The sequence below is a fragment of the Oreochromis niloticus genome, linkage group LG5 (genome assembly GCF_001858045.2).
Source record: "Oreochromis niloticus isolate F11D_XX linkage group LG5, O_niloticus_UMD_NMBU, whole genome shotgun sequence".
Classification (NCBI taxonomy): Eukaryota; Metazoa; Chordata; class Actinopteri; order Cichliformes; family Cichlidae; genus Oreochromis; species Oreochromis niloticus.
The window spans coordinates 29964703-29988549 of NC_031970.2; the positions used below are offsets into that span (position 1 = coordinate 29964703).

The window sequence follows — 23847 nt, forward strand, 5'->3', positions numbered from 1 at the left end:
AGATTTAATAATCAATGAAAGTGGACTTGCATAGTACTGTTAATGAAGGGACTGTTTAGTTGTCAGCCCACTGATATGAATGGACATATTTTGCTTTTAATATAAAGTTTTAAAAGAGAAAGAAAGAAAGAAAGGGGATTCATTTTATTGTTTTATTGTGTATCGGGATAAGCGTGTGCCAGAAACACACCACAGAATTTATAGTCTTAGCTTATTTGCAAAGGCCCGTGGACTTTAAAATACATGAAACTCAACTGCAAACACAGCAGACGTAGTACAACACACAGTTTGCACAATACAGGTATAGATAGAGAGCAAAAGCTCACAACTGAACAACAACAAAGTTGGCAAGTCACAAGAAAACCATTGAATAGAAAGCAGCAGATCATCCATAATTGCATTACTCAGAGTTTCAGGTGTTAATGATCTCAGTCAAAATCCAGATATTCCACATGTCGATCCCCAGAGAAGAAAAAGCTGTTTGCCGAAATGGGGATTTACAAAGAGCCCTTTATACTCATCACTGGCTGCTCATCATGTTTCTGAGTACAGTCATCTTAAGGGTGACTAAGCATCTGAGGAGCCTGATCATGTGATAATTTGCATACCTTGCATCCTATTTAAAGCATTAAATTTTGGCTTCTGAGCTTAGCCGTGCAGTATGATTCTCAATGGCATAGATGAAGTTGCTTGAAACATTCCTTCGAGATTTTGCTCCATATTAACATCATAGCAACCACTAATGCAAATCTCCCATTCCACACCATCCCAAGGGTGCTAAGTGGACTGTGATGGTGACTATGGAGACCACTTGAGTACAATGAGCTCGCTGTCATGTTCAAAAAAATAGTTGCAAATGATCTGATCTTTATGACATGACTGCTCTCCTGTTAGACCCCAGCTATTCTATTGGAATAGATGTTTTCTCCTTAATACAGGCCCACTAATGTTGACACTGAGCTCTCAGCTTATCTCTTGATTGCAAACCTTTCCCTGCTGGCTGTCTGGTGAGAATAGTAGATATGAAGTTTAAACTCAAGATCCCACAAAGTTTCTGGAGAACTCCTCTACGCCTAGGCACTTATCTAAGAGTTAGTGCCATGTGACTGAATGATCAAATGTCTGCAAATCCTATTTTACTTGGCAAATCTTCACTTGTCCTCACTTTTACATTTTAGAGATGCCTTTAAAGCGGATGAGCCACCCTGTTCGGGAGACCTCCAATCACATAATAGCCGGGATTTGCTCATTGAACCACTAAACACTGAACAGTCCTCAAGTTGATCATGGTTTTGATTTATTTTTATTTTTAGGATGTAAAAGAAAATACACAAAAGAAAACATTCAGAATTACATTTAGTGTTACATTTTAGATCACCACAATAGGACATCCATAATTTAGGATTCAGGCATTTCTTTTAGTTTGATGTGGCAATCATTCTATGATTGAGTTGTTTACAGAACCAGCAGTTAGCAGCAACTTTAAGACAAGTCAGGTACAGTTTTATTATCAACCCAACAATATGCACTCAAGTATACAGTGGGACAAAATGTGGTCCTTCTGGATCAAAGGTCCACACTGTAAAAATAAAACGAAAAAATAAAAATGAAAAAATTCAAATATACATACATACATACATACATACATCTATACAGAAATAAGATAAACTAAAAGTACAATAATATTGTACTTGAATAAAGAGTAAAAATAGAAAACAATGAGAATGAGAATAAAGAAATACAATAGTACACAGAATAAATACAATACACAGACAGAGTCAAACAGTGCAATACAGAATAGTGCAAGTATTGGGAGTTAGAGGAGAGTGTTATGTAGTCCAAGAAGTGTGTGGTGAAGAGAGTCCAGTGTGGAGGAGGGCAGCATGGTGTTCAGGAGCCAGACTGCTGGGGGGAAAATGCTATTGGACAATCACGGCGACCTGCTCCTGATGCCGCAGAGTCGTCTTCTGGATGGAACAGGAGTAAACAGTTGGTGGGAGGGGTAATGCGGGTCAGCTATGATTCTAGTGGCTTTCCCAATGCAGGTGTAAATATCCTGTAGACTGGGTGGAGAGCTGCCAATAGCGTGCTCTTTGGTCCGCATAATCCTCTGGGCATTGACCCAGGTGTGATAGGGCTAGGTGGAGAGCCAATGAGATCGCATCGTCCGTTAATTGGTACAAGTTGTATGCAAACTGTGGGTCCAGTTTGGGGGGCTGGTTCTTGATGTAAGTCAGGACGAGTCGCTTGAAGCACTTCATGATGATTGGAGTAAGTGCTACTGGACAGTAGTCTTTGAGCTCTGGGGCTGTAGCTGTCTTTGGTCAGCACAGGCTCTGAGCACACGTCCGACTTGTCTGGTCCAGCAGCTTTGTGTGGGTTGACTTTAGCGAGTCTTTCTCACACTGGCTGTTGACAGGGACAGCACTTGGTTGTCTGGCGAGGGGGTGGCCCTCTATAATCCATCTTGCATCCCATTTAAAGACGTGTTTGTTCACACTGCCCCTGGATGTCGTCTGAGGTGGCCTCTGAGGTTTAGGTGTCCGGTTGCTGGTTGTAAACTGATCAATTTATGATGGCAAAGCCTGTGGTGAAAAAAAGAGGCTGATTATAAAAATGATCCAAGCATGCCTTGTGATCTTTACAGCATGCACAGTTAACACAGCTAAGTGGCTGAGAAATTTTTAAGATACTTTTGAAATAAAGCTATTCAAAGTCAATTAACTGGCAAACAAAACATTAGCACAAGCTAACAAGCTTGCTATAGCAAGCTCCTTACTACATGTTAGTGCATTCCTATTTCTCTTAGTTTCATCTGTACAAGTCACATTTCTGGATTATTACTAGCTCAGAAACCAATTGTTTGAACAACAAAAAAGCCACAACCCACCAAAGATTTGAGAAAAATAAACTGACAAAAATAGTACTTTTAGTAAAGCAAAGTCATACCTCTTCGTAGCAATAACAACAGAAAGTCAATAGGAGTTATACATTTTTTTCATTTGTACAGTGATGTGGTTGAGCTAGGAACATTATAGAAGGTCTACACACATTAAAAACATGTAGTGTTTCCCATTATGTGACATGGACACTGTTGTAGACAGATCCCAAGCATGGAGATGCTTCTCACACTGTCAAAGTGTCACAATGTTTTGTGAAATCAAAACAAGGATGTTACTAAGATATTGTTCACAATTTTGTCCAAAACTTACATCCCAAGTTTTGATGAAGGTAGAGGTGTCTTCGTACAAATAGGCAGGGAGGGCATGAAGCACACCAGCACGTTGGGCATGGATATCAGCTTGTTCCTACATCACAAGAAAATCTTTAAATTATTGGCTTACCTAGTCAAGAATGGTAGTTAAAATTGAAAAATTTATCAAATTAAATAAAGCTCAAAAAACAAGACAAAAACCCACTAACCTGGAGATTATAGCTTCTGAAGAGCTGAGACAGGACATCAGATACGGTCCCTGTGCAAACAGCTTTCTTTCTGAATAAGCTCTGGAGCCGGGGAGCATGTTGGTCCAACACATCATAAAAGTGGTTCTTCAGGTCGAGGTTCGTAATCCTGTGGAATTCTGCACAGATCTGAACACACAGGATATATTTATGTTTACAAGTTTCAATTAGTCTATAAATCTTTGCAAAATACATCACAATCCTTACACTCCAAAGGCATCATTTGTTCAGACAGGCCAGATAACAGAAGTTGATATAAAATACATCTTGTTAGATACATCTATATACATTCTTACGTGGGACTAGGATTTCAGAGTAGGCCAGCGATCCAGGATCTGACCTACTGGTAGGTCATCATTGATGATCTCTTTGCATCGCAAGGCCAAAGTTGTGTGCATCAGCTTTGTAATGAGGACAGGATTCTTTTCACTTTTCTCGACTTCATCTACAATGTGTAGTCTTAGCTGGTCAAGGTAAACAGCATCTTCACCCCTGAAAATTTACTATTAGTTAAGGTTTAGTTGAGTTCTGGGCTAGTTATGTTTCATCTGTGTCTCCTTGGTTATGTGTCTTTTCTGTTCTCTGTGTAGTCTGTCTTGTCTTCTGTGTTTTACTGTTATGTTCATGCCAGGGGAGAAGTAACAACAATACAATAACTTCACCTCATTTCAATATAACATAAGAAAGCAAAAATACAAAAAAAACAACAACAAAAAAAAACAACAACAACAACAACAAAAAAACACCAAGTCTTTCACTAATGAACACTGGGCATCAGAATAAAATAAAACGAAAAAATAACTGTTTGGTAAATATATTTGATGGATTCACCCTTAAGTTAACCTAAAATAGACCAGGCACAACAATTTTACAGTTCAGAAGCTTCTACATTTATTTGCAACTAAACCAAGTTCTACCGCCTAATTATGTAATGATTAATCACTGCTTTTGTAAGTGTGTCCTGTGCCTACGATTTTGCTGCCCCAGTTTTAATATGTACAACTCCAGAGAACTAAACGTTAGTTTCAAGATCCACCAATTAGCAAATGGGTTAGCCAAAGTCAATATCCATGTATGCGCTAAGTGTGAAGCAGCGCAGCAGTGCATATTGATTAAACAATTTAACCACAAGGCAGTTTATAATCTGCAAATCCAGAAACGCCTTCTAAAGACTTCTTTTAAAATAGTAAGAGATTAGAAAAGTACGAGCAGCGCCTCTGCTGGGACTAATAATGTGTTATACTAAATGTGAGCTTATTAGCATAATTCATGCAAAACACTTTGGGGCCAAGGCGACATGGATAAAACGACTCATGCATGTAATTCTTAAATGCCTGCTACACTTGTACATTTATGACGATAAAAAGCCATATTACAAAGGAGAACTATAGTTTCAGAAAAAATAAAACTTACCACAAAAGTGCTCCTGAAGACAAAATTGCTGCAAAGGCGGTAAATGCAGCTAGCCAAGTGCAGAGCGTTAGCTGTTCCAGTTCAAAAGTCCGTAAAATACCACAGCACGTCCTCCTTTATCCAGCGTCAAAGGCAATGCAGCGCAAAAAAAAAAAACCTTCACAAATGTTTTTATTTCTGTTCGGATATTAACGTTCCACAAGTTTCTTTCGTGGTAATGAGCGGGCATTCGCACTCCAAGCGATGAATCCAAGATGGTTGCCAGCACTTCATAAAGAAACAGGTGGTGCATGAAAGTACGTACGTACGTAGGCACGTAAGTGACGTCAGTCTTAAAACTCAAATTATTTGAGGGCAATGTCAGAAACTAATCAATATATTCAAGTACTGATAACTTGAAAAAACAAACTTGTTCAAACTACTCAAAAAAATAAAGGTGTATTAACTTATAACAGGTTTTTAAGTAGTTGGAACTCATTTCATTTATCAAACGATTACTATTCGGTCTTACAGTGTAGGCTTCAAAGTAAATAAATGTTTTTTGAAATTCTCACCATGATCTGAGTGAGTTTAAACCTTTTTTTACTCTGAAAATATGGCTGTACGGAGCTAAACTTTTCGCTTGACAGCTAGCGCAATGCTAAGATTTACACGGAAACATCCACGGAAATCCTTAAAGTACTATTGGTCTACATTTTTCTTCTATGGTAGCAGCCTGGGCAGAGCCAACTTTAAACTGCTGCCATCTGTTGGCACCAATGACCGTAGAAAACATTATTGCGACAACACGTTTTTTGGGGAAAATAACAGAGATTGAAACTTTACTGATAATTTGTCCAAGTTGAAAAATGTCCTCCTCCAAAAATATCATGTGACAACCTCATTGCCTTACAGAATCATGACGTCACGCACATGTAGAATCTTACCACCACTTTGATCCTTTGGTCCTTTGATCCTTAAAACCCATAAATAGCGGTGAAACGCAATGACTTTTAGTCCGTTTCTCGCAGCAATCTTTGCAGCATTGAACCGTTCGCCAGAAAAGCCTTTTGAAATATTTGGATCCTTTGCATAGTCACTGTTTCCAGACTCAACATGTCTCAAACAGAATATCCAAAGGGACAAGAAGTTGACCCCAACGCTGTTCCCTGGGATCAGCCACTAGACCCTTACCTCTCCTCTCTTCCTTGGTGTGACCAAGTAGAAATAGAGGAAAAGCACTTGGAAGAAATGGAGGATGAAATGCTCACGAACGCAGAGAAGGTTAAGTTATTGATGGAGGAAAATGAGAGAAACAGGGCTGAATTAAAAAAGTTGTCCTACCAGCTTCAAGAAAAGGAAGCTATTATTGAGGAGAAACAACAGGATCTCCGGGACATGGACAAAAAGAACCAGGAGCTTCAAAGAAAGCTTGATCAAGCTCTGCAGCAAAATAAAAAACTCGTCCAAGAGAAGAAACTAGAGGGCACGAAGAAGAGAGGGATGGACCGCAATCTCCTAGACGTGGAGTTAATGTACAGTATCGAGAAAAAAAGGCTTGGTGACACACTGCAAGCAAATGAAAAGCTTCTACAAGAGAAAAGGCAACAGGAGATCAAACAAAAAGAAATGGATCGCAAGCTTCAGAGCATCAAGCAACACAATGAAAGCTTGCAAGGAAAGCTTGATGAAGCTCTGCGACAAAATAAAAAACTTGTCCAAGGGAAGAAACATGAGGACATGAAGAAGAGAGGGATGGACCGCAATCTCCTAGACATGGAGTTAATGTACAGTATCGAGAAAAAAAGGCTTGGTGACACACTGCAAACAAATGAGAAGCTTCTTCAAGAGAAAAGGGAACAAGAGATCAAACAAAAGGAAATGGATTGCAAGCTTCAGAGCATCGAGCAACAAAATGAAAGCTTGCAAGGAAAGCTTGATGAAGCTCTGCGACAAAATAAAGAAATCCTCCAAGAGAAAAAGCAGCTGGACAGAAAGCACATGGAGGGAAAAGAAAGGATGCTGCAGTTCGATGAGACACTGCACAAATATCAAGAGCTGCTTCAAGAGAAAGAACAGCTGACCATAAAGCAGAAAGAAGAAAAACTTCTTCTCCAGGAGTTTGAGAGGAAAAACCGAAATCTGCAAGAACTTTACAACAAAATGAAGTACAAAGCATCTGAGCTGGAAGGAGAAAATGAAAAACTGCAAAAACAGGAGGCAACATCTAAAGTGCTGAAAGAAAGGCTGGAAGAAAAACAAGCTGAATTAGAAGAAGTGGAGAAAAAATGCAATAAACTGGAGCAGCAAAATACCGAAACAATCGAGGAGTTGAAAATCCTCATCCTCGAGAAAAAAGTGCTCGTGGAAAAGCAGCTGGAAAAAAAGAAAAAACGCTTCCGCTTCTTCCGGAGGAAGAACAATCCTGCTTTTCATGCTGCCGATGTCACCTCGTCTTCCTCCACCTCTGTTCCAGCTTAATCTCCCCCCTTTAACACCTAACACCTCTCCCATCCCCCCCCCCTTTTCACACTCACCCCCCAACCAGTCCCGACAGTTGACTGCCCCCTCTAGAGCCTGGTTCTGTCATAGGTTTCTTCCTTTAAAGGGAGTTTTTCCTATCCACTGTCGCCTAGTGCTTGCTCAGAGGGATTGTTGGGTTTTCTCTCCTCTATCTCTTTACCTCCTTTCTTCCCCTTTACTCCCCCCCCTCTTTTTTCACACTCACCCCCCAACCGGTCCCGACAGTTGACTGCCCCCTCTAGAGCCTGGTTCTGTCATAGGTTTCTTCCTTTAAAGGGAGTTTTTCCTATCCACTGTCGCCTAGTGCTTGCTCAGAGGGGATTGTTGGGGTTTTCTCTCCTCTCTCCCTTTCCTTTACGCTCTTCTTTACATCCCCCCACCCCCACCTTTTCTTTTTTCTTAATAATAGAACAATAAAAACAATTAGCTGCATTTTAAATGTGTCAAATCAATGTCTTTATTCAAGAATACAAGAAATGGGTAATAGCTGCATGTGTGTTTGTGTGTGTGCATAATATGCATTCTTTACTTGTTGGATCCAAATCCCACAAGGAATTAAATAAAACAAGAAGACAAACAAAAACAAAACAAAAATATATTTCTCTCCCTTCCAAGGTCAGGAATCAGGATGAGGAAGAAATTAGGTCAGATCAGTGCAGGTTTTCGCACTGCTGACATTGAAAAATGCATGGCGAGATTTCCAAAATACATTTGCAATCAAATAACTTTGACAACATAAGTTTTTTAAATCAGAGAGCGGAGCTGGAAAGACAGCTTAGCTCAACAGGTTACAGGAGATCAGATGCCACCTACTTTTCATGACAATCTTCTTTGTGGCATAAATCTCCCCTTTGATCATTGATCAGTAAATGACTGCATATAAATTCATCTAACCGTTATAATTTCATGAGTAAAGATTCTCAGATGATTGAATTGCGGTTTTAGTAAATGTTGAACCTTGTTACGATTTCTGTTTTTAGAATCAATAGCCCACATTTTGATTCCTTTTCCAAAGTTGCTGATTTCACACAGATCCACTGCTGAAACGTGCCTTTGAGTTTTTCATCTTTTAACAAGAATAGGTTCAGGCAATCATTGTGTAATTAGGCTTTGTGTATGTTGGAGATGGCATTTGGCCAAATAGAGAACATGCTACTACCAGCATCATTCTTTCTCAGGCTTTTCACTGGTATCCATTACAGTTCATGGACTTCCACAAAACCAACACAACCGACTCCAGCGACCAACCAAATAGAAAAACTATGACTGCTTTTAAGGAAACAGTGCGAAATATTTCAGCCCGTTTCATTTTCAGCATCTGCAATGTTAATAATGAACATGAGTTAAAACAGATCAGCTTTCTGAACTAAAAAGTTTTAATAAACACAAAAGGTAAGGAAACTTGTGTTTGGTTGATAATTCCTTCTCGTCAGTAAACCTTATACTGTTTTTCCCCCTTAAATGGTGCCACATTTATAAGGAAAATGTATTTTTGGTCACACCCATGAGAAACTTGCCAAATGTTCTCTGCCAATCAGGGTTTTCTGCTACTGACTCTTATTTTGAGGCTCTTGTATTCCACGTGCTGACAATCAGGTGCCTGAATGGAGCCTGATCGTCAGCACCTGTTAGCTTAGACGCTTCCACAACAGTCAGTTGCTGTTTGCTCCAAACATACCACATTTCTCTGATCTGAATAGTGCCCATCCCATAAGGTATCTATAAGCTGGTAGTCTACAAAACCAGGTTACTCTGCAGTTTATTTACACCTACAGGCCAGTGGACACTCTTTCAACGATGAGGATGTACACATCCTGGACAGGGAAGAACGCTGGTTTGAGCGCGGAGTCAAGGAGGCCATTTACGTGAAAAGGGAAAGACCATCTCTGAATCGAGGAGGGGGCCTAAGGGTACATCTTTCGCCATCTTACAATGCTGTGATTGCAGCCATTCCCCAACTCTCTGTGAATGGTACTCATGGCCATTGATCAGTGTTCTTTGATCAGTGGGTTTTGGTCAGTGATTGTTGATCAATGGTCATGGGAATTTGCATAATTATGATTAAGGAACTGACCTCACAGCCCATTGTTCCTTCAGTGGGCTGGTTTCAGTCATTATGCAAATGTACTGTTTATAAGGTTTGGGGAAACCTGCAGTCAGCTGAGACTGAAGAAGTCACTTGGATGAGTGACGAAACGTTTCTCCCACAAAACGCTACGTCCAGATGAACAGATTCAACTTTTGGAGATTTACTTTCCTGGATGATTGAGAATGCATCAAGAAGATAAACTAAAAGTACAATAATATTGTACTTGAATAAAGAGAGTAAAAACAGAAAACAATGAGAATGAGAATAAATAAATACAATAGTACACAGAATAAATACAATACACAGAGTCAAACAGTGCAATACAGAATAGTGCAAGTATTGGGAGTTAGAGGAGAGTGTTATGTAGTCCAAGAAGTGTGTGGTGAAGAGAGTCCAGTGTGGAGGAGGGCAGCATGGTGTTCAGGAGCCAGACTGCTGGGGGGAAAATGCTATTGGACAATCACGGCGACCTGCTCCTGATGCCGCAGAGTCGTCTTCTGAATGGAACAGGAGTAAACAGTTGGTGGGAGGGGTAATGCGGGTCAGCTATGATTCTAGTGGCTTTCCCAATGCAGGTGTAAATATCCTGTAGACTGGGTGGAGAGCTGCCAATAGCGTGCTCTTTGGTCCGCATAATCCTCTGGGCATTGACCCAGGTGTGATAGGGCTAGGTGGAGAGCCAATGAGATCGCATCGTCCGTTAATTGGTACAAGTTGTATGCAAACTGTGGGTCCAGTTTGGGGGGCTGGTTCGTGATGTAAGTCAGGACGAGTCGCTTGAAGCACTTCATGATGATTGGAGTAAGTGCTACTGGACAGTAGTCTTTGAGCTCTGGGGCTGTAGCTGTCTTTGGTCAGCACAGGCTCTGAGCACACGTCCGACTTGTCTGGTCCAGCAGCTTTGTGTGGGTTGACTTTAGCGAGAGTCTTTCTCACACTGGCTGTTGACAGGGACAGCACTTGGTTGTCTGGCGAGGGGGTGGCCCTCTATAATCCATCTTGCATCCCATTTATTAAAGACGTGTTTGTTCACACTGCCCCTGGATGTCGTCTGAGGTTTAGGTGTCCGGTTGCTGGTTGTAAACTGATCAATTTATGATGGCAAAGCCTGTGGTGAAAAAAAAGAGAGGCTGATTATAAAAATGATCCAAGCATGCCTTGTGATCTTTACAGCATGCACAGTTAACACAGCTAAGTGGCTGAGAAATTTTTAAGATACTTTTGAAATAAAGCTATTCAAAGTCAATTAACTGGCAAACAAAACATTAGCACAAGCTAACGTAAGCGGCTAAGTTATGTTACTGTTTCAAGTTCTCTCAATGTTTGACATGCAGGGCGGATATTTTGGTGACACCGAGATTAGAGAGACACTGGGCGTTTATCAATATGCGTACTCGTGATACGTCATCAGTCGGAGACCAAGTACTGTTCCAATTCGAAGTACGCATCAAGCCGAGAACGCGAAAAAGTCCTGGATGTGTTCTCGACCCGCCCGTTTTATCGAGCATGCATCGGTGTGGACTTGGGACAGCTATATATCCCAGAATGCATTTCGTCCAAGACTCAACAGCGGACTCCCGGCACATCGTTTTCACCCCCCCCCCGCTCGCGGACTTCTCACTACTCAGGTTAAAGAAACCCCAGCAGCTGTCTATAGTATTGAGTGTCCACTAGAATAGAAATAAAAGCGTTCTAACATCTCACCTGCTTGTTTTTATTAAGGTATGTACACGTATGTACATGTACACTATTTTTATTATTAGAGGTTTCACTACTGAGGTTAAAAATGATATATAAGTCACTTAGATCACTTCTAAATGTTAATGTTTGGTTTATTTCAGTGTTTTATTTGTTCCTGAGTAAACCGGTTTGGCTGTGATTAAAGTTAAGCTTCATAACATGTTACTCACAGTTAAATTAAGAGGGGACGGCAGTAAAAACTCCGGACCTGTGACATCATCACGTACGCAGGTGTTCCAATTGTACATATCGCGAGTCCGTGCTCGCGTTCTCGGCGGGTACGTACTCCCGTGCGTTCTCTGCGAGTACGTACTCACCGAGAACGCGAGTACGTACTCGCGTACTTGGGCATTGATAAACGGCCACTAAACAGCAGTGTAATACCAACACTAGGTTAGATGACTCCTAATCCGATAAACTGAAATTATTCCCGTTTATAGAAGACGTTTTTTGCCTGTTCGTTTGACTGACAGGAACAGGAAACAGTGGTTGGAAATTACTGTTGGTGTTACATGAGGGTAAAGAAGAGCTTTAAGCACCCAGGTAAAAACTGGAGTCACGATAAAACAGTACAAGTACAAAATATTCCTCAGTTTTAATATGTGTCAATATTGTGCAGACTGCTGGCTACTTTTGTGCTTACATTTAATTTATGGTGGGTCACTACTTTTGCACTATAATGATGCTGCTGGCAACTTGTTTCACACTGAAAATTAGGAAATGTGTCATCAATTATAAAAAAGCTGATAGGAAAAGAAGGATGGAAAATAAGTGCTAATGTTGGTTAGCATCAGCTAAAGTTAGGAAGTCTGACACTTGCAGAGGCAGTGAACGCAGAAAGAGCTTAAAAGTGCATCTGTGTTTTTTTTGTTTTTGTTTCCTTTGCTTTGTTTTGGGTTTTCTTGCATTAAGATGTTGCGCACAGAATTCGAGATATAACAGTGACTTAGCTGCTTGTTGGATAAACCCATGGACCTTAGAAAAGATTAACATTTCCCGGATATAAGCACCCGTGTATTACAAAATGGGAAAAATTACGCTTGCTAACTTTTCCACATCATACACTGTAAAACCCAATAAGTTAATTTAACTCAAAACCTTTGGTGAAACTGATTACATAAAATATTTTAAGTAACTAAAACTTAAAAATAAAAGTTAAATAAACACACTTTATTTATTAGCTTTAGATAAATATTTTTAAGTACCATTGATAAATGTTTTTATGTTATATCCACATTTTTGGTTTAGTACTCTCTACTTCATATTTTGAGTTTCAAGTACAAATCTAGCTCAAGTAACTTGTAGGAATTAATATTTAGTTTCAAAATGTTAACCATTTTAAGCTAATACAACTCAAAAATTTAAAATACAAACTCTTGTAATATCCAAATCTACGGTGTTTTGAATTTTATATTAAAAAAAAAAATGTGCCCAAAATAATTACACTTGTAAAAGCATAAGACAGAAAATATAAATTCAAGTTACAAATTTATTGAGTTACTTTAACACATAGCTTTTCTGACAAAAAGCCCAAAGACATAAATCCACCACATTTTATAGGGAATAATGTCAGAAATGTCCAGTTTTGGCACAAGGTTACAATATTAGAAATAAAGAATTTCACAACATGTTTTAAGAGTATTCAGATTTGATTAACACATGAGTATGGCCTTTTTATTAAAAAACAAAAGGAAAAGAAAATCCTGCATTATTAGGTGGGAAAACTGAATGAAAGTAAATTACCGTATAGTGCAGCTAATACACTGAAATATAATTGGTAACCTCTTTAATATGCCAATCCTGTGGTTATGCAAAATGCACATTTGTAGAGTGCAATCACAGTCTCAACAACAGAGCAATAAAACTTTAAATAGAAAAATACTTCTTTACAAACATAAAACAGTGTTATAAACCTCCTTAGGGCCTTATGTCAGTTATGAGTAGTTCAGGAGGAACGTTCCTTAAGTTACATTCAAGATCCCACCTAGAAGCCAGAAATGTAGTGAGATTGTCCTTCATTTTGTGTATGGATTTACAGTTATCTGACTAAAAACACAATCAATATCAACTAAAACATAAGTGATGATGGGAAAAAAGAAAAGAAAAATCACCCCTTTTACTTTGGATGTGGCTTTTAGATAATGAAGTATGAAACAGAGTCTGCAAAGATTTCTTTATTCTATTCTATTCTCTCTCTCTCTCTCTTTTTTTTTTTAAACTTATCCAGACTTGGAAACATGATAAACTGAATTACTTGCTTTAACAGGCACTTGAGGGCTGTGTAGGAATCCTGGACTTTATTCTGCTGCCAAAAGATCATTTTTAAGACTCAGGACTTTGGGCTTCAACTTCCCACCCTTCCCAACTTCCCACCCATCAAAACTTTCTGAATAAAGTCAAAAATGTTGGCCAAACATTTTGGGTTGCTTAGGTGCAGGGCGTAGGTCAATCCAAATATTACTAGAAATGCATCAGCCAGGTTGGTGAAATCAATGATCATGTTACCCTCGACCAAAACTGCAGTCTTCTCAGGGCAGAAGAATGTTGCATCGCTGGAATTGGCTCTGATCAGGAGGAGTCCAAGTGGCACTTCACTAATATCTGGTCTATCAGTATGCATCATCTACAGAAAACAAAATTACTACATGTTAGTGCATTCCTATTTCTCTTAGTTTCATCTGTACAAGTCACATTTCTGGATTATTACTAGCTCAGAAACCAATTGTTTGAACAACAAAAAAGCCACAACCCACCAAAGATTTGAGAAAAATAAACTGACAAAAATAGTACTTTTAGTAAAGCAAAGTCATACCTCTTCGTAGCAATAACAACAGAAAGTCAATAGGAGTTATATATTTTTTTCATTTGTACAGTGATGTGGTTGAGCTAGGAACATTATAGAAGGTCTACACACATTAAAACCATGTAGTGTTTCCCATTATGTGACATGGACACTGTTGTAGACAGATCCCAAGCATGGAGATGCTTCTCACACTGTCAAAGTGTCACAATGTTTTGTGAAATCAAAACAAGGATGTTACTAAGATATTGTTCACAATTTTGTCCAAAACTTACATCCCAAGTTTTGATGAAGGTAGAGGTGTCTTCGTACAAATAGGCAGGGAGGGCATGAAGCACACCAGCACGTTGGGCATGGATATCAGCTTGTTTCTACATCACAAGAAAATCTTTAAATTATTGGCTTACCTAGTCAAGAATGGTAGTTAAAATTGAAAAATTTATCAAATTAAATAAAGCTCAAAAAACAAGACAAAAACCCACTAACCTGGAGATTATAGCTTCTGAAGAGCTGAGACAGGACATCAGATACGGTCCCTGTGCAAACAGCTTTCTTTCTGAATAAGCTCTGGAGCCGGGGAGCATGTTGGTCCAACACATCATAAAAGTGGTTCTTCAGGTCGAGGTTCGTAATCCTGTGGAATTCTGCACAGATCTGAACACACAGGATATATTTATGTTTACAAGTTTCAATTAGTCTATAAATCTTTGCAAAATACATCACAATCCTTACACTCCAAAGGCATCATTTGTTCAGACAGGCCAGATAACAGAAGTTGATATAAAATACATCTTGTTAGATACATCTATATACATTCTTACGTGGGACTGGGATTTCAGAGTAGGCCAGCGATCCAGGATCTGACCTACTGGTAGGTCATCATTGATGATCTCTTTGCATCGCAAGGCCAAAGTTGTGTGCATCAGCTTTGTAATGAGGACAGGATTCTTTTCACTTTTCTCGACTTCATCTACAATGTGTAGTCTTAGCTGGTCAAGGTAAACAGCATCTTCACCCCTGAAAATTTACTATTAGTTAAGGTTTAGTTGAGTTCTGGGCTAGTTATGTTTCATCTGTGTCTCCTTGGTTATGTGTCTTTTCTGTTCTCTGTGTAGTCTGTCTTGTCTTCTGTGTTTTACTGTTATGTTCATGCCAGGGGAGAAGTAACAACAATACAATAACTTCACCTCATTTCAATATAACATAAGAAAGCAAAAATACAAAAAAAACAACAACAAAAAAAAACAACAACAACAACAACAACAAAAAAAACACCAAGTCTTTCACTAATGAACACTGGGCATCAGAATAAAATAAAACGAAAAAATAACTGTTTGGTAAATATATTTGATGGATTCACCCTTAAGTTAACCTAAAATAGACCAGGCACAACAATTTTACAGTTCAGAAGCTTCTACATTTATTTGCAACTAAACCAAGTTCTACCGCCTAATTATGTAATGATTAATCACTGCTTTTGTAAGTGTGTCCTGTGCCTACGATTTTGCTGCCCCAGTTTTAATATGTACAACTCCAGAGAACTAAACGTTAGTTTCAAGATCCACCAATTAGCAAATGGGTTAGCCAAAGTCAATATCCATGTATGCGCTAAGTGTGAAGCAGCGCAGCAGTGCATATTGATTAAACAATTTAACCACAAGGCAGTTTATAATCTGCAAATCCAGAAACGCCTTCTAAAGACTTCTTTTAAAATAGTAAGAGATTAGAAAAGTACGAGCAGCGCCTCTGCTGGGACTAATAATGTGTTATACTAAATGTGAGCTTATTAGCATAATTCATGCAAAACACTTTGGGGCCAAGGCGACATGGATAAAACGACTCATGCATGTAATTCTTAAATGCCTGCTACACTTGTACATTTATGACGATAAAAAGCCATATTACAAAGGAGAACTATAGTTTCAGAAAAAATAAAACTTACCACAAAAGCGCTCCTGAAGACAAAATTGCTGCAAAGGCAGTAAATGCAGCTAGCCAAGTGCAGAGCGTTAGCTGTTCCAGTTCAAAAGTCCGTAAAATACCACAGCACGTCCTCCTTTATCCAGCGTCAAAGGCAATGCAGCGCAAAAAAAAAAAAAAAAACCTTCACAAATGTTTTTATTTCTGTTCGGATATTAACGTTCCACAAGTTTCTTTCGTGGTAATGAGCGGGCATTCGCACTCCAAGCGATGAATCCAAGATGGTTGCCAGCACTTCATAAAGAAACAGGTGGCGCATGAAAGTACTTACGTACGTAGGCACGTAAGTGACGTCAGTCTTAAAACTCAAATTATTTGAGGGCAATGTCAGAAACTAATCAATATATTCAAGTACTGATAACTTGAAAAAACAAACTTGTTCAAACTACTCAAAAAAATAAAGGTGTATTAACTTATAACAGGTTTTTAAGTAGTTGGAACCCATCACAGTCTGGTATGGTGCAGCCACTAAACAGGACAGGAGCAGACTGCAGCGGACTGTACGGGCAGCAGAAAGGATCATCGGCGCCCCCCTGCCCTCCATCCAGGATCTGTACCTCTCAAGAACCAGGAAACGGGCAGGGAAAATCATCACAGACCCCTCACACCCTGGACACAGACTTTTTGACCTGCTGCCCTCTGGCAGACGGTACAGAAGCCTGCAGACCAGGACCACCCGACACAGGAACAGTTTCTTTCCCCTCGCCATCTCCCTTCTAAACAGTTGACCTGTCACACTGCTCCCCACTGCCAGACTGCAACTGCACCTTATGTACATTTTGTAGTATTCATTCCACCTCATTTCATTTCTGTATTTTATGTACATAAGTTTAGTTATTTATAGTTGGTTTACACAGCTTTGTGTATGTATGTGTATGCATGTGTAATGTATATATAGACGTGTGTGTGTGTGTGTGTGTGTGTGTGTGTTTTACATTGCTGTGCTTGATAGCCACCATCTACCGGAACCAAATTCCTTGTATTTGTCTGCACATATACTTGGCCAATAAACACGATTCTGATTCTGATTTCATTTATCAAACGATTACTATTCGGTCTTACAGTGTAGGCTTCAAAGTAAATAAATGTTTTTTGAAATTCTCACCATGATCTGAGTGAGTTTAAACCTTTTTTTACTCTGAAAATATGGCTGTACGGAGCTAAACTTTTCGCTTGACAGCTAGCGCAATGCTAAGATGTACACGGAAACGATCCACGGAAATCCTTAAAGTACTATTGGTCTACATTTTTCTTCTATGGTAGCAGCCTGGGCAGAGCCAACTTTAAACTGCTGCCATCTGTTGGCACCAATGACCGTAGAAAACATTATTGCGACAACACGTTTTTTGGGGAAAATAACAGAGATTGAAACTTTACTGATAATTTGTCCAAGTTGAAAAATGTCCTCCTCCAAAAATATCATGTGACAACCTCATTGCCTTACAGAATCATGACGTCACGCACATGTAGAATCTTACCACCACTTTGATCCTTTGGTCCTTTGATCCTTAAAACCCATAAATAGCGGTGAAACGCAATGACTTTTAGTCCGTTTCTCGCAGCAATCTTTGCAGCATTGAACCGTTCGCCAGAAAAGCCTTTTGAAATATTTGGATCCTTTGCATAGTCACTGTTTCCAGACTCAACATGTCTCAAACAGAATATCCAAAGGGACAAGAAGTTGACCCCAACGCTGTTCCCTGGGATCAGCCACTAGACCCTTACCTCTCCTCTCTTCCTTGGTGTGACCAAGTAGAAATAGAGGAAAAGCACTTGGAAGAAATGGAGGATGAAATGCTCACGAACGCAGAGAAGGTTAAGTTATTGATGGAGGAAAATGAGAGAAACAGGGCTGAATTAAAAAAGTTGTCCTACCAGCTTCAAGAAAAGGAAGCTATTATTGAGGAGAAACAACAGGATCTCCGGGACATGGACAAAAAGAACCAGGAGCTTCAAAGAAAGCTTGATCAAGCTCTGCAGCAAAATAAAAAACTCATCCAAGAGAAGAAACTAGAGGGCACGAAGAAGAGAGGGATGGACCGCAATCTCCTAGACGTGGAGTTAATGTACAGTATCGAGAAAAAAAGGCTTGGTGACACACTGCAAGCAAATGAAAAGCTTCTACAAGAGAAAAGGCAACAGGAGATCAAACAAAAAGAAATGGATCGCAAGCTTCAGAGCATCAAGCAACACAATGAAAGCTTGCAAGGAAAGCTTGATGAAGCTCTGCGACAAAATAAAAAACTTGTCCAAGGGAAGAAACATGAGGACATGAAGAAGAGAGGGATGGACCGCAATCTCCTAGACATGGAGTTAATGTACAGTATCGAGAAAAAAAGGCTTGGTGACACACTGCAAACAAATGAGAAGCTTCTTCAAGAGAAAAGGGAACAAGAGATCAAACAAAAGGAAATGGATTGCAAGCTTCAGAGCATCGAGCAACAAAATGAAAGCTTGCAAGGAAAGCTTGATGAAGCTCTGCGACAAAATAAAGAAATCCTCCAAGAGAAAAAGCAGCTGGACAGAAAGCACATGGAGGGAAAAGAAAGGATGCTGCAGTTCGATGAGACACTGCACAAATATCAAGAGCTGCTTCAAGAGAAAGAACAGCTGACCATAAAGCAGAAAGAAGAAAAACTTCTTCTCCAGGAGTTTGAGAGGAAAAACCGAAATCTGCAAGAACTTTACAACAAAATGAAGTACAAAGCATCTGAGCTGGAAGGAGAAAATGAAAAACTGCAAAAACAGGAGGCAACATCTAAAGTGCTGAAAGAAAGGCTGGAAGAAAAACAAGCTGAATTAGAAGAAGTGGAGAAAAAATGCAATAAACTGGAGCAGCAAAATACCGAAACAATCGAGGAGTTGAAAATCCTCATCCTCGAGAAAAAAGTGCTCGTGGAAAAGCAGCTGGAAAAAAAGAAAAAACGCTTCCGCTTCTTCCGGAGGAAGAACAATCCTGCTTTTCATGCTGCCGATGTCACCTCGTCTTCCTCCACCTCTGTTCCAGCTTAATCCCCCCCCCCCCCTTAACACCTAACACCTCTCCCATCCCCCCCCCCCTTTTTCACACTCACCCCCAACCAGTCCCGACAGTTGACTGCCCCTCTAGAGCCTGGTTCTGTCATAGGTTTCTTCCTTTAAAGGGAGTTTTTCCTATCCACTGTCGCCTAGTGCTTGCTCAGAGGGGATTGTTGGGGTTTTCTCTCCTCTCTCCCTTTCCTTTACGCTCTTCTTTACATCCCCCCACCCCCACCTTTTCTTTTTTCTTAATAATATAACAATAAAAACAACTGACTGCATTTTAAATGTGTCAAATCAATGTCTTTATTCAAGAATACAAGAAATGGGTAATAGCTGCATGTGTGTTTGTGTGTGTGCATAATATGCATTCTTTACTTGTTGGATCCAAATCCCACAAGGAATTAAATAAAACAAGAAGACAAACAAAAACAAAACAAAAATATATTTCTCTCCCTTCCAAGGTCAGGAATCAGGATGAGGAAGAAATTAGGTCAGATCAGTGCAGGTTTTCGCACTGCTGACATTGAAAAATGCATGGCGAGATTTCCAAAATACATTTGCAATCAAATAACTTTGACAACATAAGTTTTTTAAATCAGAGAGCGGAGCTGGAAAGACAGCTTAGCTCAACAGGTTACAGGAGATCAGATGCCACCTACTTTTCATGACAATCTTCTTTGTGGCATAAATCTCCCCTTTGATCATTGATCAGTAAATGACTGCATATAAATTCATCTAACCGTTATAATTTCATGAGTAAAGATTCTCAGATGATTGAATTGCGGTTTTAGTAAATGTTGAACCTTGTTACGATTTCTGTTTTTAGAATCAATAGCCCACATTTTGATTCCTTTTCCCAAGTTGCTGATTTCACACAGATCCACTGCTGAAACGTGCCTTTGAGTTTTTCATCTTTTAACAAGAATAGGTTCAGGCAATCATTGTGTAATTAGGCTTTGTGTATGTTGGAGATGGCATTTGGCCAAATAGAGAACATGCTACTACCAGCATCATTCTTTCTCAGGCTTTTCACTGGTATCCATTACAGTTCATGGACTTCCACAAAACCAACACAACCGACTCCAGCGTCCAACCAAATAGAAAAACTATGACTGCTTTTAAGGAAACAGTGCGAAATATTTCAGCCTGTTTCATTTTCAGCATCTGCAATGTTAATAATGAACATGAGTTAAAACAGATCAGCTTTCTGAACTAAAAAGTTTTAATAAACACAAAAGGTAAGGAAACTTGTGTTTGGTTGATAATTCCTTCTCGTCAGTAAACCTTATACTGTTTTTCCCCCTTAAATGGTGCCACATTTATAAGGAAAATGTATTTTTGGTCACACCCATGAGAAACTTGCCAAATGTTCTCTGCCAATCAGGGTTTTCTGCTACTGACTCTTATTTTGAGGCTCTTGTATTCCACGTGCTGACAATCAGGTGCCTGAATGGAGCCTGATCGTCAGCACCTGTTAGCTTAGACGCTTCCACAACAGTCAGTTGCTGTTTACTCCAAACATACCACATTTCTCTGATCTGAATAGTGCCCATCCCATAAGGTATCTATAAGCTGGTAGTCTACAAAACCAGGTTACAGCATTGGAGTGCGCCCTAGTACCATCAAATTTCCATATAATGGGAGATCTCAGAGACACACCATGAATTGGGAGTTCCAAAAAGATAACTGTTTCCTCACCCTGTCAGCACTTAGGAAGGATAGGCAGTCCTCTACAGATTTGCAGTCAGAGTTTGCAGGACAATCCAGACAGAAAACAGACTGCGCACACACAATCTCCCTTGTCCTAGGCCTGCCCTTTACCATTGTGCTGGGGTCAGCAAAGTGTGCACTGGAACCTGAAAATGTTGAGGAATGTTACGTTCAGTGATGAGTCCGGATTCTGTCTGTGACAGTCAAATTGTGGACAAGATGTGGAGAACACTAAGCTGATTGCTGCACTTATAGGGTAACAGCTTTTGGTGAAGGGAATGTGATGGTGTGGGGTGGCATCTGGCTCACTGGAAAAACAAGGTCAACATTAGAGGAAATCTCAATCCACAGAAAATTGAGATGAGATCTGCAATCAGTGGCAATCCCGTATCTCCACAGTTTGAGACGGAACTCTATCCTTCAAGATGACATCTCTCACTCCCAGAGACTGGAGTTTATCGGGGAATACCTCCAGAATTTGGGAGTGAAGATGGAATGCCCTGCCCTCAGTCCTGAACTCAAACCCACGGAACACTTGTGGGATCAGCTTAGGCATGCCAGAGTAACCAACACAACCACACTGGCTACTGTTGTGCCTGTGTATGTTTCTTCCACGTGCAACTGAGGCTGTCTGATAAATGAATAAATTGTTAAATGTATTGTCTTGTACATCTTGTCTCTTTAGACTTCAACAATCCAATCCAATAAACAACAACAAACAAGAGTCAAGCAGAGAATAAGCTGTTTGGCAGAGAAAATTTAGCAAGTTTTTTTATGGGAACACTCCACAACTCTGCTGCTCAACCCACACCCACATGTGCATCTTCCTTACAGATGTGACACCATTTAAGGGGAAATACACAGGCTTTCAACAGTATAAGGTCTATTGCCGAGAAATATTGTTACAACAAAGAAATAATCGATTTCCTTACTTTTTGCTCTAAGTTTATATCAGCTGGAAACGGATCCTTTAATGACTCAAAGCAGTCATTTAATCTGCTGTTTAATAATTTTATCAGGTTGTCAATATTGATAATAAGGAAGTATGAGAACAGGGGACAGTGTCTGCTGAGGACACGGTTACTGGATATGGAGATCAAGAATGAAAGGTTATTTTCAATCAAATGAATAAAGCTGAAGAGTCAAATAGGCAGAACAGAAAGTAGGAAGATTGGGGTTGCTCTAGATACACGATCCCAGGAGCCTCAATGACCCAATACTTAACTTGAAGTAACAAAAGAAAGAGAGAAGTGAGAGCAGCAATGAAAGCGATGACAGTTGTTCATTCCCTTTAAAGATCTGAGAGTAAAAGTCACCTTGTTCCCACCTCTCGGACCCAAACTCACGTCCTGCAGCTTCTGACGCGCACAAACTCATTCAGCAGACCTTTCCTCAAGTAACTGCTGGTGCATTTTAATCAATATGTTTCAATTTCTGGAGTCTCTGCAAAATTGTAAGAAAAGGAGCTCTAAAAATAGTAAAAGAACACAAAAATCAGATCAATGCAGTGCTGCTATTACTGCTGTATGTAGAATGTCAATAGGGAGAGTTGTTTGTCTCAGAAGAGTACACTGACATCATTGTAGGCATTGTAGGCAGATTAGCAACTTTCCATGCTGGCATCTGAAATTCCTGTCTTGGTGCAATACTGTAGGCACAGTGGAAAAAAACATTTGAGGGGTTTTTTCGAAGGGCAGGTGCTCCGTCTACATTTTTTTCTTGTCTAATAGTCACGTTAGAGCATAGAATTTGTTACACAACAGAGAATGGGCATGAATGACAGGGGCAGCTGAGTACACTAATGGATGCAAAACCTCACTGATCTTCAAGCTGTGCGTGTTGTCTGCTTTCGCAACTGGCACATTTTAACCACAGACAAGACAAAACACTTGTAGATGTGCTTCTGTTTTGTTTTTTTTCACACAGTGATGATAAAAAAAACCTTATTGCAACAGTGGCACTGCTTTTTTTAGAAATAACCCAAACCCTAACGTGATGTTTTTGACGACTTCATGTTGCCACGTCTGTGCACAAAAACTGGCCCCGTTTACATCAAGGTCATTTAAATGAAGCAACAGTTGACAGCTCTTTGTGTTAACAAGCACACACTTTTCAATCTTGAAATCTGAAAAAAGGCAAAAGAGCATGTAGAGAACAGAGAGAAAAAAAATAAGGAGAAAAAAGGGGATGGAAATGAGGACAGTTAGAGAAAGGCAGATTTAGTCTGTGGCATGTCTCTTGATGAAAGGACCATTTCTCTCCTTTTTTAGGGACTGTTTTTTCGTCCCTCCCTTCACTCCCACCGCCCCTCTTGTCTGTTCTTCTCATTACTCACTGCAGTGTTTGCACTGGCTCAGCTGGGATTGCAGAAATGGCTACCACAACAGGAACCGTCTGGGTCCCCAGCCTGCTTATATGGCTAATTCACACATAAAATCTGAAGCCTTCGTAGGCAAACATTTGCTGTCTCATAACATGCTTCTACTGTTTCTTTTTTTGTTTTTTCTGTGAACTTGCATAACCCACACAGACTGTAGCCGAAGTGGAATTCCCACAGTCAATAATGCTGTTTCTGATTTCAACTTTAAATCGCTTGTTGATTTTTCACCCCCACCTTTTCCAGTGTACTGGGCAGACCTTCACAAACATCACTTGACTTGTAATATATCAGAAAACCGTGCAGCACTCTGACCTACATTGCCTCTCTCTGAGGGTGGTGATGGTGACATTGTTTTTTAATTGTTGCTTGTTCATGTCGAGAAGAAAATCTTGCTTCCCCATTTTGATGTAGTTCCTGTTAAACCTGAATTCTGGCTGTTACAAAACAGAGGGAGGTGTGGCTCAAGTACATATTCACCATTATGACTAAGAGGCAGGTTAACGTAATTGGAAGGGCAGGCAGGAATGACTGATCAAAAGTCCATAATAGTTTTGTTGGGAGAATTTTTTTTTCTTTCTTTCTTTTTTATTACAACACTGGTGCAGCATGAGGTCATTGGTGAAGATAAACAGTTTTCCAGGAAGTAAGAGTAGTGGAAAGTCATCTTTTCCTGTGACAATCTGAAGAAGTTCCTTTTCTTTTATAAGAGATTTGTGTGTCTGTTTTGACTGATGACAAGCGTGATAAAAC

The 23847-nt window shown here is 39.8% G+C and overlaps 1 protein-coding gene across 6 annotated transcripts; it reads right to left on the minus strand.

Moving 5' to 3' along the window:
• Positions 1-1269: 1269 nt before the first annotated feature.
• Positions 1270-16417, minus strand: LOC109202191 (uncharacterized). Of its 6 annotated transcripts, none has more exons than XM_025907438.1 (5): positions 14828-15230; positions 14493-14660; positions 14282-14377; positions 13712-13829; positions 1270-2585 (listed from the first exon to the last, which is right to left on the minus strand). In XM_025907438.1, exons 1-5 carry the CDS (start codon positions 14927-14929, stop codon positions 2566-2568), a joined length of 504 nt encoding a protein of 167 aa, XP_025763223.1. In that variant the 5' UTR covers positions 14930-15230; the 3' UTR covers positions 1270-2565. The 6 variants fall into 6 exon arrangements, 4 of the variants coding, with proteins under 4 accessions (XP_025763223.1, XP_019214227.1, XP_019214228.1 ...); XM_019358682.2 differs by lacking the exon at positions 1270-2585 and adding an exon at positions 10512-10574; XR_002062135.2 differs by lacking the exons at positions 13712-13829; positions 14282-14377; positions 14493-14660; positions 14828-15230 and adding exons at positions 3213-3308; positions 3424-3591; positions 4876-5423 and having other exon boundaries at positions 1271-2585.
• Between the last annotated feature and the right edge of the window lie 7430 nt (positions 16418-23847).

Coding starts and splice junctions, on each gene's coding strand:
- LOC109202191 (XM_019358681.2), bottom strand. CDS start 14,929: ATGCACACAACTTTGGCCTTGCGATGCAAAGAGATCATCAATGATGAC. Junction 14,661..14,827: donor CTCTGAAATCCCAGTCCCAC/GTAAGAATGTAT, acceptor CTGTGTGTTCAG/ATCTGTGCAGAATTCCACAG. Junction 14,378..14,492: donor TCAGAAGCTATAATCTCCAG/GTTAGTGGGTTT, acceptor CTTGTGATGTAG/AAACAAGCTGATATCCATGC.